The sequence below is a fragment of the Lontra canadensis genome, unplaced genomic scaffold, assembly GCF_010015895.1.
Source record: "Lontra canadensis isolate GAN:19392208 unplaced genomic scaffold, GSC_riverotter_1.0 scaffold69, whole genome shotgun sequence".
NCBI classification, from domain to species: domain Eukaryota; kingdom Metazoa; phylum Chordata; class Mammalia; order Carnivora; family Mustelidae; genus Lontra; species Lontra canadensis.
This window is the reverse complement of record NW_022631063.1, coordinates 1,533,405-1,547,129: the sequence shown is the minus strand read 5'-3', so window position 1 is coordinate 1,547,129 and position 13,725 is coordinate 1,533,405. Positions and strand designations below refer to the sequence as shown.

Sequence of the window (13,725 nt, the reverse complement as noted above, 5' to 3'; positions counted from 1 at the left end):
GTAAATACCCAGTAGTGTGATTGCTGGATTGTAGGGTAGCTCTATTTTCAATTTTCTGAGGAACCTCCACGCTGTTTTCCAGAGTGGCTGCACCAGCTTGCATTCCCACCAACAGTGTAGGAGGGTTTCCCTTTCTCTGCATCCTTGCCAACATTTGGCATTTCCTGACTTGTTGATTTTAGCCATTCTGACTGGAGTGAGGTGATATTTCATTGTGGTTTTGATTTGTATTTCCCTGATGCTGAGTGATGTGGAGCACTTTTTCATGTGTCTGTTGGCCATCTGGATGTCTTCTTTGCAGAAATGTCTGTTCATGTCTTCTGCCCATTTCTTGATTGGATTATTTTTTGGGGGGTGTTGAGTTTGATAAGTTCTTTATAGATTTTTGATACTAGCCCTTTATCTGGTATGTCATTTGCAAATATCGCCTCCTATTCTGTCAGCTGTCTTTTGGTTTTGTTAACTGTTTCCTGTGCTGTGCAAAAGCTTTTGACCTTGATAAAATCCCAATAGTTCATTTTTGGCCTTTCTTCCCTTGCCTTTGGCGATGTTCCTAGGAAGACGTTGCTGTGGCTGAGGTCGAAGAGGTTGCTGCCTGTGTTCTCCTCAAGGATTTTGATGGATTCCTTTCTCACATTGAGGTCCTTCATCCATTTTGAGTCTATTTTCATGTGTGGTATAAGGAAATGGACCAATTTCATTTTTCTTCATGTGGCTGTCCAATTTTCCCAACACCATTTGTTGAAGAGACTGTCTTTTTCCCATTGGATATTCTTTCCTGCTTTGTCGAAGATTAGTTGACCGTAGAGTTGAGGGTCTATTTCTGGGCTTTCTATTCTGTTCCATTGATCTATGTGTCTGTTTTTGTGCCTGTACCATACTGTCTTGATGATGACAGCTTTGTAATAGAGCTTGAAGACTGGAATGGTGATGCCACCAACTTTGGCTTGCTTTTTCAACATTCCTCTGGCTATTCGAGGTCTTTTCTGGTTCCATATAAATTTTAGGATTATTTGTCCCATTTCTTTGGAAAAAAATGGATGGGATTTTGATAGGGATTGCATTAAATGGGTATCTTGATTTAGGTAGCATAGACATTTTCACAATATTTGTTCTTTCAATCCAGGAGCATGGGACATTTTTCCATTTCTTTGTGTCTTCCTCAACTTCTTTCATGAGTACTTTATAGTTTTCTGAGTATAGATTTTTTGCCTCTTTGGTTAGGTTTATTCCTAGGTATCTTATGGTTTTAGGTGCAATTGTAAGTGGGATTGACTCCTTAATTTCTCTTTCTTCTGTCTTGTTGTTGATGTATGGAAATGCAACTGATTTCTGTGCATTGATTTTATATCCTGACACTTTACTGAATTCCTGTACAAGTTCTAGCAGATTTGGAGTGGAGTCTTTTGGGTTTTCCACAGAAAGTATCATATCATCTGCAAAGAGTGAGAGTTTGACTTCTTCTTTGCCGATTTGGATGCCTCTAATTTCTTTCTGTTGTCTGAATGCTGAGGCTAGGACTTCTAGTACTATGTTGAATAGCATTGGTGATAATGGACATCCCTGCTGGGCTCCTGACCTTAGCAGAAAATCTCTCAGTTTCTCTCCATTGAGAATGATATTTGTGGTGGGTTTTTAATAGATGGCTTTGATGATATTGAGGTATATTCTCTCTATCCCTACACTTTGAAGAGGTTTGATCAAGAAAGGATGCTGTACTTTGTCAAATGCTTTTTCAGCATCTACTGAGAGTATCATATGGTTCTTGTTCTTTCTTTTATTAATGTGTGGTATCACATTGGTTGATTTGCGGATGTTGAATCAACCTTGCAGCTCTGGAATAAATCCCACTTGGTTGCAGTGAATCATCCTTTTAATGTATTGTTGGATACTATTGGCTAGTATTTTGGTGAGAATTTTTGCATCTGTGTTCATCAAGGATATTGGTCTGTAATTCTCTTTTTTGATAGGATCTTTGTATGGTTTGGGGATCAAGGTAATGCTGGTCTCATAAAATGAGTTTGGAAGTTTTCCTTCCATTTCTATTTTTTGGAAGAGTTTCAGGAGAATAGGAATTAATTCTTCTTAAATGCTTCATAGAATTCCCCTGGTAAGCCTCCTGGCACTGGGTTCTTGTTTGTTGAGAGATTTTTGATGACTGCTTCAATCTCCTTACTGGTTATGGGTCTGTTCAGGTTTTCTATTTCTTCCTGGTTCAGTTTTGATAGTTTATATTTCTCTAGGAATGCATCCATTTCTTCCATATTGTCAAATTTGCTGGCATATAGTTGCTTATAATATGTTCTAATAAGTGGTTGTATTTCTTTGGTGTTGGTTGTGATCTCTCCTCTTTCATTCATGATTTTATTTATTTGGGTCCTTTCTCTTTTCTCTTTGGTAAGTCTGGCCAGGAGTTTATCAATCTTATTAATTCTTTCAAAGAACCAGCTCCTAGTTTTGTTGATATGTTCTATTGTTTTTTGGTTTCTATTTCATTGATTTCTGCTCTGATCTTTATGATTTCTCTTCTCCTGCTGGGTTTAGGCTTTCTTTGCTGTTCTTTCTCCAGCTCCTTTAGGTGTAGGGTTAGGTTGTATATTTGAGAACTTTCTTGTTTCTTGAGAAAGGCTTGTATTGATATATATTTTCCTCTCAGGACTACTTTTGCTGTGTCCCACAGATTTTGAACCATTGTGTTTTCATTATTTGTTTCCATGAATTTTTTCAATTCTTCTTTAATTTCCTGTTTGACCCATTCATTCTATAGAAGGGTGTTCTTTAGCCTCCATGTATTTGGGTTCTTTCCAAATTTCCTCTTGTGATTGAGTTCTAGCTTCAGAGCATTGTAGTTTGAAAATATGCAAGGAATAATCCCAATCTTTTGATACCGGTTGAGACCTGCTTTGTGACCCAGGATGTGATCTATTCTGGAGAATGTTCTGTGTGCACTAGAGAAGAATGTGTATTCTGTTGCTTTGGGATGGAATGTTCTGAATATATCTGTGATGTCCATCTGGTCCAGTGTGTCATTTAAGGCCTTTACTTCTTTGTTGCTCTTTTGCTTGGATGATCTGCCCATTTCAGTGAGGAGGATGTTAAACTCCCCTACTCTTATTGTATTATTGTTGATGGGTTTCTTTGTATTTGTTATTAATTGGTTTATATAGTTAGCTGCTCCCATGTTAGGGGCATAGATATTTAAAATTGTTAGATCTTCTTGGACAGATGCTTTGAGTATGATCTAGTGTCCTTCCTCATCTCTTATTATAGTCTTTGGCTTAAAATCTAATTCATGTGATATAAGGATTGCCACCCCAGCTTTCTTTTGATGTCCATTAGCATGGTAAATTGTTTTCCACCCCCTCACTTTAAATCTGGAGGTGTCTTTGTGTCTAAAATTAGTTTCTTGTAGGCAGCATATTGATGGGTTTTGTTTTTTTATCCTTTCTGATACCCTGTGTCTATTGATTGGGGCATTTAGCCCATTTACATTCAGGGTAACTATTGAGAGATATGAATTTAGTGCCATTGTATTGCCTGTAAGGTGACTGCTACTGTATATTGTCTCTGTTCCTTTCTGGTCTATTACTCTTAGGCTCTCTCTTTCCTTAGAGGACCCCTTTCAACAATTCCTGTAGAGCTGGTTGGTGTTTACAAATTCTTTTAGTTTTTGTTTGTCCTGGAAGCTTTTTATCTCTCCATTTTCAATGATAGCCTAGCTGGATATTGTATTCTTGGCTGCATGTTTTTCACATTCAGTGCTCTGAATATATCATGCCAGCTCTTTCTGGCCTGCCAGGTCCCTGTGAATAAGTCTGCTGCCAATCTAATATTTTTACCATTGTATGTTACAGACTTCATGTCCCTGGCTGCTTTCAGGATTTTCTCTTTGTCACTAAGACTTGTAAGTTTTACTATTAGATGATGGGGTGTGGACATATTCTTATTGATTTTTGAGGGGGCTTCTCTGTGCCTCCTAGATTTTGATGCTTGTTCCCTTTGCCATATTAGAGAAATTCTCTACAATAATTCACTCCAATATAACTTCTGCTCCCTTCTCTCTATCTTCTTCTTCTGGAATCCCAATTATTCTAATGTTGTTTTGTTTTATGGTATCACTTATCTCTCAAGTTCTCCCCTCATGGTCCAGTAGTTTTTTGTCTCTCTTTTGCTCAGCTTCTTTATTCTCCATCAGTTGGTCTTCTATATCATTAATTCTCTCTTCTGCCTCATTTATCCTAGCAGTAAGAACCTCTATTTTTTATTGCACTTCATTAATAGCTTTTTTGATTTTGGCTTGGTTAGATTTTTGTTCTTTTATTTCTCCAGAAAGGGCTTTTATTTCTCCAGACAGGGTTTCACTAATATCTTCCATGCCTTTTTCAAGCCCAGCTAGCACCTTGAGAATCATCATTCTCAACTCTAGATCTGACATATTACCAACGTCTATATTGATTAGGTCCCTAGCCTTCGGTATTGCCTCCTTTTTTTTTTTATTTTTGTGGTGAGTTTTTCCACCTTGTTATTTTATCCAGATAAGAATATATGAATGGGAGAATAAAATACTAAATGGGTGGCAAAGACCCCAGAAAAATGTGCTTTAACCAAATAAGTAGAGACCCCAAATCGTGGGGGGAAGAAAAGAGATAAAAAGAAGTTCAAAAATTTTAAAAGAAAAGAATAAAGAAAAAAGAATGTATATATATTAGACTGCTGAATAGAACAGAGTCACCCACTCAATTTTGGGAATACTTTGGTCTCTTAGAAGAAACTACCTCACAAAATTTTAAGAAAGAAAGAATATATATATATATATATATATACACACAAAAATAAGTGTAAACACCATGAAGGGATGGGATATGACTGTAAAGATGAAAATTTTTTAAAAAATTCTTAAAAAGGAGTTGATAAGATAAGTTGGTTAGGAAAAGAAAGAAAAAGAAAGTGGAGAGAATTTGCTCAGGCTAGACACTAGAACAAAGCCCTGTGCTTGATTTAGGGTATATTTTGATCTATTAGAAGTTGTATCCCAAAATTTTTTAGAAGAGAAAGCCCTACGTGTATACAAAAAAATAATGTTAGATACAATGAGGGATAAAATATGACTATAATAATGAAGGTTCAAAAAGATTTTTTTAAGAAAGGTATTGTTAAGATAAACTAATTAAAAGAAGTTAAAAGAGGAAAGAGTAAGAGTTAAAAAAATTAGAATAAGAAAAAAAAATTAAAAATTTAATTAACTTTGCAAGACTTAAGAATCTTGGGGACAAAGCCATGAATTCCATGCTTTGCTTTCCCTTCCTCTGGAATTCCACTGGTCTCCTTGATCTTGAGCTAAGTTGCTAAGAAATTGGAATCATCATGCATTGTTGGTGGGTGTGCAAAATGTTACAGGCATTTTGGAGAACAATTCTGCAATTTCATAGAAAATTAAACATAAACTTACTATATGAACCAAAAAATCCTTTTTCTAGGGACCTAAGAAAAATCAAAACTTATTCTCACACAAAGACATGTACACAAATATCACAGCAAAGTTATTGAAAATAGTCAAGTTGTAGAAAAAAAAATCCACAAATCTGTTAGCTGGTAAATTGATAAGCAGACACTAATATTGACATCAGTGTAATTTTATTTAGTAATTAAAAGGAAGGAATTAGTGATACATGGGTGTCTAAAATATTATGCTCAGTAAAAGGAGTTAGAAGCAAAAGGTTATGCATTATTGTCCCAGTTATTCTAAATGTCCAGAAAAGGTTTATATAGAGAGTTAGAAATCACAATAGTGGTTGGCTAGGGCTTAGAAGTCAGAGCAGAGATTAACTGTGAAAGAGCGCAGGAAGCTTTTTGTGTTGATGGAAATGGTCTAAAACTAGATTATGTGATGTTTCCACATTTTTATAAATAATCTACCAAAAATTATACATTTACAAGGTTGTCAATTATTTATCTCAACAAATCTGTTCAAATATAAATATTGATATAATATGCAGTGCATATTTCATTTGAACAAGTGTAAAATAAACTAGTGAAAAAGCCTAAGTCCTTCAGTCAACACTTTTGTGATCCAGGATTTTTATTTGTTTGTTTTGTTTGGCCTAAAAGCCCCAAAACTCTACTCTACTCTACCCTCACTCCCTTCCTTCCTTCCTTCCTTCCCCACTTCCTTCCTTCTTTCCTTCCCTCCTTCCTTCCTTCCTTCCTCCCTTTCTCCTTTCTCCCTCCCTCTTTTCTTTCTTTCTTTCTTTCTTTCTTTCTTTCTTTCTTTCTTTCTTTCTTTCATCTCTCTCTCTTTCTTTCTTTCTTTCTTTATTGAAGTATAGTTGACTTACCCTTTTATATTGTTTTCAGGTGCACAACAAAGGCAATTCTGCACTTTACTCAATGTTCACCACAGTAAACGTTGATGCAGGATTTTGGTGACTACTCATTCATTTTGTTTTGTTTCCTATATCTCGTGATGAGCATTGCTTATATTAGGGTTTTCAAGTGATGAGATTCACTAGATAAGTGCATAATATATTCAGTTAAATTTAATTTAAAAAAAAACAAATTTCATGGTTTTTTTTTCAAACTACATTCTTAGACAACTCATAGATGCCATCGTTTTTAGAAACATGGTTCACACTCTAGTGTTTCCTGATGCTTTGGTAGTTCATTGAGCAGGTGAACACACAGATGTATAGCTATCTTTATCAGGAAACATTTGTTTAATGTCCACCTGTGCACATGTCTACTAAATATTAAATTTGTTCATTTTGTATTTTGCATACTCTCTAATGCGGTATTCTAAAATCATAAAGGAGGTGTCAACAATGTTGGAGACAGTCAGAATCAGAGCCAGGGAATAGGAATAAGCTCAAAGAAGTCTTAATTAAAATCAAAGATGCACCGCATGTCTAAAGTGTGACTAGAGTTAAATCCTATCTTCTAGTCCTTAATATCCAGCTCTAGTTAACTCCTTTTTCTCTCTGACTTATTGCACATACTTTTATTTTTCATATCAGATTATCAGATAAAAACTATTTTTCTGAATCTTACCTGCATCTAATGACATACAAAACTGCTTAAACATACATGGTCTTTGACCTTAAAGCAAATAATTTAAAACAAGTAACACTTACATGAAAGACGTATGAACAAGTAAATATATATGATTCTAATATTATACCTTAGTTCTTAGAAATATGCTTATTTGTCTTTAATATTTTATAAAGATGGTTATGAGCATTCATAAGCATTGAGCCATTTCATTTCACATTAATCTTCATTCACTTTTATAGTTCCATATAAGAATTCCTCAGGCTTGATTTTTTTTTTTTTTTAGTTTTTATTTATTTATTTGACAGATAGAGATCACAAGTAGGCAGAAAGGCAGGCAGAAAGAGAGGGGGAAGCAGGCTCCCTGCTGAGCAGAGAGCCCCTCAGGCTTTATTTTAAAGAAGTATGGAAAAAAGTTAAAACATGCCACAAAGTGCTTTATCTAGAGAGTGTAAAAATTAGGCTTCCCTTTTTGTTTATTTTGTTTTGGTTAGTTTTGAAGTGTTTTTTGTTGTTGTTTGTTTGTTTTTTGTTTTTGTTTTGGTTTTAAGTATTAAATTAGAAGGCCAATCACATTTAACGGCCCTGCCAAATTCTCAGGTGTCTCACTAGGGTTGGAAATCTTAGGTCTTTGCTGAGTCTGACCAAACCAAGACTCACACAAAGGCAGAGGAGAACAAGAAAATACAGGGGGACAAGGGAGTAAGTATTAATTCCATGGTCATCTTCTCCACTGCAGAGAAAAAATGAAAAATGCTGCCATTAATGAAATCTTATCTTACAAAGGTATGGTATCTTTAAATAAGGCCAAACACAATGTAAGAATTGCTATGTAAAGAACATATGTTAAACATATAGACCATACAGTCTCATTCTCTAGTTATGAAACCAAGTGATACTTCTATAGAGTCATAGGAACCTCGGTCAGCATCTGTGTTTTTTGTTCCAAAGTATAATAAGGAGAAGAAGGAGGGCATTATTATTGATCAGAAAAAATTCTTTGATTACTTTTTTAAATAAATGAAAATGATGATATATACCATTACTATACATATGACATTTATAATGTGTGTATTAGATGTCACAAATGTTTAGATTAAATTAGAGAGGGGCCAAAACATACTAATAAAAGTGTCTCATATCTGAATACCACTTCTTGATACAGGGTGGGGCTTTACTAAAAATGGGACCTATTTTCTAAATCAGCAGGAAGGATTTCTGAAGGAGATGGGCTTACAGATCTTATTAATTCAAAATTGCTATATTTTTTCAGCCTCAGACCATGCATCAGACATTAACCCTCCCATACTCTATTTCCTTTGCCCCCTTCCTTTTGACTCTGTGGAGGATAACAGATACAAAATCAATAGCTGTGTAGAAGAAGCAGATATAACATTCCGAGGGACACTGGAGAGAGGGAATGGAAGCAACAATTCATTTTTCTGTCTCAGTTTAGATTGTATTTATACCACCTGCTATGCCTGTGGGAATGGAATCTATAGTAGTGTCTTTAGACACAAACTTTCTCTTAGTGACTTTCCTTTTTCTATTCAGCGTGATAGCATTTTTTTTTTTTTCCCTGGGAAAAGTAGCCTATGGCACTTGGCTGAAGAGATGAGACTTCAATGAGATATAGGAGACAAAGAGTGACAAATTAAAATGACAAGGCTGTCTTATAAGATTGTGATCCAGTGAAATGAAGTATTTCTGGCCCAGTCAATGTAGACAGCATTATGCTATGTGGGAATAGATTGCAAGACCTGGGCAGCCTGTATATGTCTTTGAGATAACTGAATTTGTCACTATCAACACTCTCCCAAATTGTGTCTTTCCTGGCTTTTGAGAATAGGAGTATGGACAAAGGTATTCATATAAGTCAAGTATTTAGGGATACTTTATTTTTCCTAAAAAAAAATTAAAAAGACTTAAAAAAAAAAGAAATTTTAGTAATACGCTTGTCTCTGGCATGATATTAATCCAAAGAGAAGCTTTGTAATAGATAACTAATAGCCCTAAAACTGATGGTGAACTTAGGTACCATGTCTGTCGAATGTCTTGTTAAATTGATCCTCTTGTAACTTTACCTGGTAGGTGACCACACAGTCTCCTGAGTTTCAGTCCTGCCCACTGGACCTCTTTACCTAGTGTTAGCACTATTATTCCAAATTCAACAAACATTAAATAAAATTTGTAGGCTTTTTTTTAAATCAGTGGAAATGCCATTGAAAATCATCAGATAAAAGTTTAAGTTTCCCTTGTATTTAGCTGCTTGGTACCAAATGGGGAAGGGAAAAAGAGTAGAAGGTTGTAAGCATGCTTGAGTTGGAAGATCTCTATCATGTCCTTCTTTGTCATCACCTATGTGTTCCTTAGTAAATCACCAAATCCTTTAGTTTGTTTACAATGTTTCTTACATTTTCCCCCTTTCCAATCCTTCTGCTTCCTTTCTGACCCAGGTCCTCATTTCTTTTCAAAGTGAGAAATATGATTCATTCAGGGACTCTAATCATATTATAAAATACTTTCAGTGGCATCCTGAGAATACATGAGAATATTTTTTTGTTCCTTCAATCAAAGTTCCTTTTGATGATTATCATCATTTATATTATTTTAAAAAACTGGGACTATCCATGGTAGACTATACTTATTGTCTGTTTTGGAAATATTCTAAGATTTCTTAAGGATTCAAGCAAGAAAAAGTTACCCCTTCATAAAGCAGTGAATGTCTTCAGTTCTGGATAGCTGTATTTTTCATCTTTGGCTGGCCAGATTTTTAGTTGTTTCTAATTTATTGATGCAAGCACTACAAAAACTAGAGGATGGTTGCTTTTATCAGGTATATGACAGTAGTAGTGTAGCCAGATTATCATACTTGTATCTTTACTTAAATGTTATGCCCATATCCCCCAATAAGACTATGCATTTCTATTATCATTATTATTATTACTCATTTATATTGTAAGAAGGATGTTTTAGGTGATTTCTATCTTCCAAAACTCAATTCTAAAAAGAGTTTTGCTTTTTTGTTTTTTTTAAGATTTTGTTTATTTATTTGTCAGAGAGAGAGAGAGAGAGAGAGTATGTGTGCACAAGCAGGGGGAGGGTCAGGCAGAGAGAGAAGCAGGCTTCCCTCTGAACAAGGAGCCTGATTCAAGACTCCATCCCAGAGCCTGAGCCAAAGGCAGATGCACAACCAACTGAGCCACCCAGGTGTCCCTAAAATTTAGATAATTATTTAAAAAGTTGAATAAGTGGCACTCCCTCCGCCCTCCGTCACTCTCCTGGTCCGGGTCTCCGCGGCTCGGCGCCGGCCCGCCATGGTGCGGTCGGCGAGCCCTGCGCGGCCCCGCTGAGCCTCCGTGCGGCGGCGAGCCGGGCTCGGGGTCACCATGCCTACCCGAGTGTGTTGCTGCTGTTCTGCTCTGCGTCCTCGCTACAAACGCCTGGTGGACAACATATTCCCTGAAGATCCAAAAGATGGCCTTGTTAAAGCCGACATGGAGAAATTGACATTTTATGCAGTATCTGCTCCAGAGAAACTGGACCGAATTGGTTCTTACTTAGCAGAAAGGTTGAGCAGGGATGTTGTCAGACATCGTTCTGGGTATGTTTTAATTGCTATGGAGGCTTTGGACCAGCTTCTTATGGCTTGCCATTCTCAGAGCATCAAGCCATTTGTGGAAAGCTTTCTTCATATGGTAGCAAAGCTGCTAGAATCAGGGGAACCAAAGCTTCAAGTTCTTGGAACAAATTCTTTTGTCAAATTTGCAAATATTGAAGAAGACACACCATCCTATCACAGACGTTACGACTTTTTTGTATCTCGCTTCAGTGCCATGTGTCATTCCTGTCATAGTGATCCAGAAATACGAACAGAAATCCGAATTGCTGGAATCAGGGGTATTCAAGGAGTGGTTCGCAAAACAGTTAATGATGAACTTCGGGCTACCATTTGGGAACCCCAGCATATGGATAAAATTGTTCCATCCCTGTTGTTTAACATGCAAAAGATAGAAGAGACTGACAGTCGCACAGGTCCTCCTCCCTCCCCTCCTGCCACTGACAAAGAAGAGAATCCCGCTGTGCTGGCCGAAAACTGTTTCAGAGAACTGCTGGGTCGAGCAACTTTTGGGAACATGAACAATGCTGTTAGACCAGTTTTTGCGCATTTAGACCATCACAAACTATGGGATCCCAATGAATTTGCAGTTCACTGCTTTAAAATTATAATGTATTCCATTCAGGCTCAGTATTCTCACCATGTAATTCAGGAGATTCTAGGACACCTTGATGCTCGTAAAAAAGATTCTCCACGGGTTCGAGCAGGTATCATCCAGGTTCTGTTAGAGGCTGTTGCCATTGCTGCTAAAGGTTCCATAGGACCCACAGTGCTGGAAGTCTTTAACACCCTCCTGAAGCATCTGCGTCTCAGTGTTGAATTTGAAGCAAATGATTTACAGGGGGGATCCGTAGGCAGTGTTAATTTAAACTCAAGTTCCAAAGACAATGATGAGAAGATTGTGCAGAATGCTATCATCCAAACAATAGGATTTTTTGGAAGTAACCTACCAGATTATCAGAGGTCAGAAATAATGATGTTCATTATGGGGAAAGTACCCGTTTTTGGAACAGCCACCCATACTTTGGATATCAGTCAACTAGGGGATTTGGGAACCAGGCGGATTCAGATAATGTTGCTGAGATCTTTACTTATGGTGACCTCTGGATACAAAGCAAAGACAATTGTTACTGCACTGCCTGGATCTTTTCTGGATCCTTTGTTATCACCATCTCTCATGGAAGACTATGAACTGAGACAGTTAGTCTTGGAAGTCATGCATAATCTCATGGATCGCCATGACAATAGGACAAAACTTCGAGGGATCAGAATAATACCAGATGTAGCTGACCTAAAGATAAAAAGAGAAAAAATTTGTAGACAAGATACAAGTTTCATGAAAAAGAATGGGCAGCAATTGTATCGGCACATATATTTGGGCTGTAAAGAGGAAGACAATGTTCAGAAAAACTATGAACTACTTTATACTTCTCTTGCTCTTATAACTATTGAATTGGCCAATGAGGAAGTGGTTATTGATCTCATTCGATTAGCTATTGCTTTACAGGACAGTGCGATTATCAATGAGGATAATTTGCCAATGTTCCATCGCTGTGGGATCATGGCGCTGGTTGCGGCGTACCTCAACTTTGTAAGTCAGATGATAGCTGTCCCTGCATTTTGCCAACATGTTAGCAAGGTTATTGAAATCCGAACTATGGAAGCCCCTTATTTTCTACCAGAGCATATTTTCAGAGATAAGTGCATGCTTCCAAAATCTTTAGAAAAGCATGACAAAAATTTATACTTTTTGACCAACAAGATTGCAGAGTCACTAGGTGGAAGCGGCTATAGTGTTGAGAGATTGTCAGTACCATATGTACCGCAAGTTACAGATGAAGATCGACTTTCTAGAAGAAAAAGTATTGTGGACACCGTATCCATTCAGGTGGATATTTTACCCAACAGCATTCCTTCTGATGACGTGGTTAATAACACTGAAGAAATCACCTTTGAAGCGTTGAAGAAAGCAATTGATACCAGTGGAATGGAAGAACAGGAAAAGGAAAAGAGGCGTCTTGTGATAGAGAAATTCCAGAAAGCACCTTTTGAAGAAATAGCAGCACAGTGTGAATCCAAAGCAAATCTCCTTCATGATCGACTTGCTCAAATACTGGAACTCACCATACGCCCTCCTCCCAGTCCATCAGGAACACTGACCATTACTTCTGGGCATGCCCAGTACCAGTCCGTCCCAGTCTATGAGATGAAGTTTCCAGATCTGTGTGTGTACTGAGTGGCTCACGAAGATCTCAGTGTAGGATCTAAAGCCGAAAAATTAAGGCCATGCTGAGTTTTCAGAGTTTACTTAATGCGTATTAACATAATTCTTGAGAATAACAGTGACACTTCAACCAAATGCTTGGCACATACCACATTAGACATGGTGGAGCCGTCTATGATTTAGAATACTTCTAAAGGTGGATTTCTGCCATGATCATTTCTTTTGCAGTTCCTGTTGGCTTTCAAAGTTGGACATATATTGATGTCCCATTATTCCATAGTTAAACCGTACATTTTAAACTTTTCACAAACAGGTAATTTTTTAAAAATATTATGCCTCCAGAGGGTTGAAGATGTGTCAGGTATCTACTGTATTTCTTAAACATCTACACAACTGCTTAGAAATAGAATTGCTTTTGTGTTTGGTTATCTGCAAAAGCAAATACATACAAATATATTGCTAATCTTGGGGCTGCAAAACTGTTCTGTGGCTTGTTGTCCCCATGTTTTAGATGTTGTGATCTATAATAACATGTAATAGGCATTCCTCAACTTGTTTATGGTAATGAGACATCTGTTGAGTAATATTCCTAGAATATGACCAACCCTAAAATTGCCATACTTAAAAGTGTCTAGTTCTTGTAATACTGTGTTTTCTGCCAAGAGTTTGACCATTCTACTTGAGAGAAGCTTGGAGCTTACTCTTGGTGTTCCAAACTGTGCAATATTTTTTTACATCATAAGATGTATTAGTTTACAGACTATACTTTGAAATTATAGTAATATTTTGCTGTGGTTCCATTAATTAAATCAGATCTATATTTAGTGTAGGAAAAAAA

General features: G+C 36.8%; 1 protein-coding gene across 1 annotated transcript; it reads left to right on the top strand.

Moving 5' to 3' along the window:
* Positions 1-10,305: 10,305 nt before the first annotated feature.
* On the top strand, positions 10,306-13,003 carry LOC116880893 (protein EFR3 homolog A-like). Its single transcript, XM_032880310.1, has one exon. It carries the CDS (start codon positions 10,434-10,436, stop codon positions 12,897-12,899), a length of 2,466 nt encoding a protein of 821 aa, XP_032736201.1. The 5' UTR covers positions 10,306-10,433; the 3' UTR covers positions 12,900-13,003.
* The last annotated feature ends 722 nt before the right edge of the window (positions 13,004-13,725 follow it).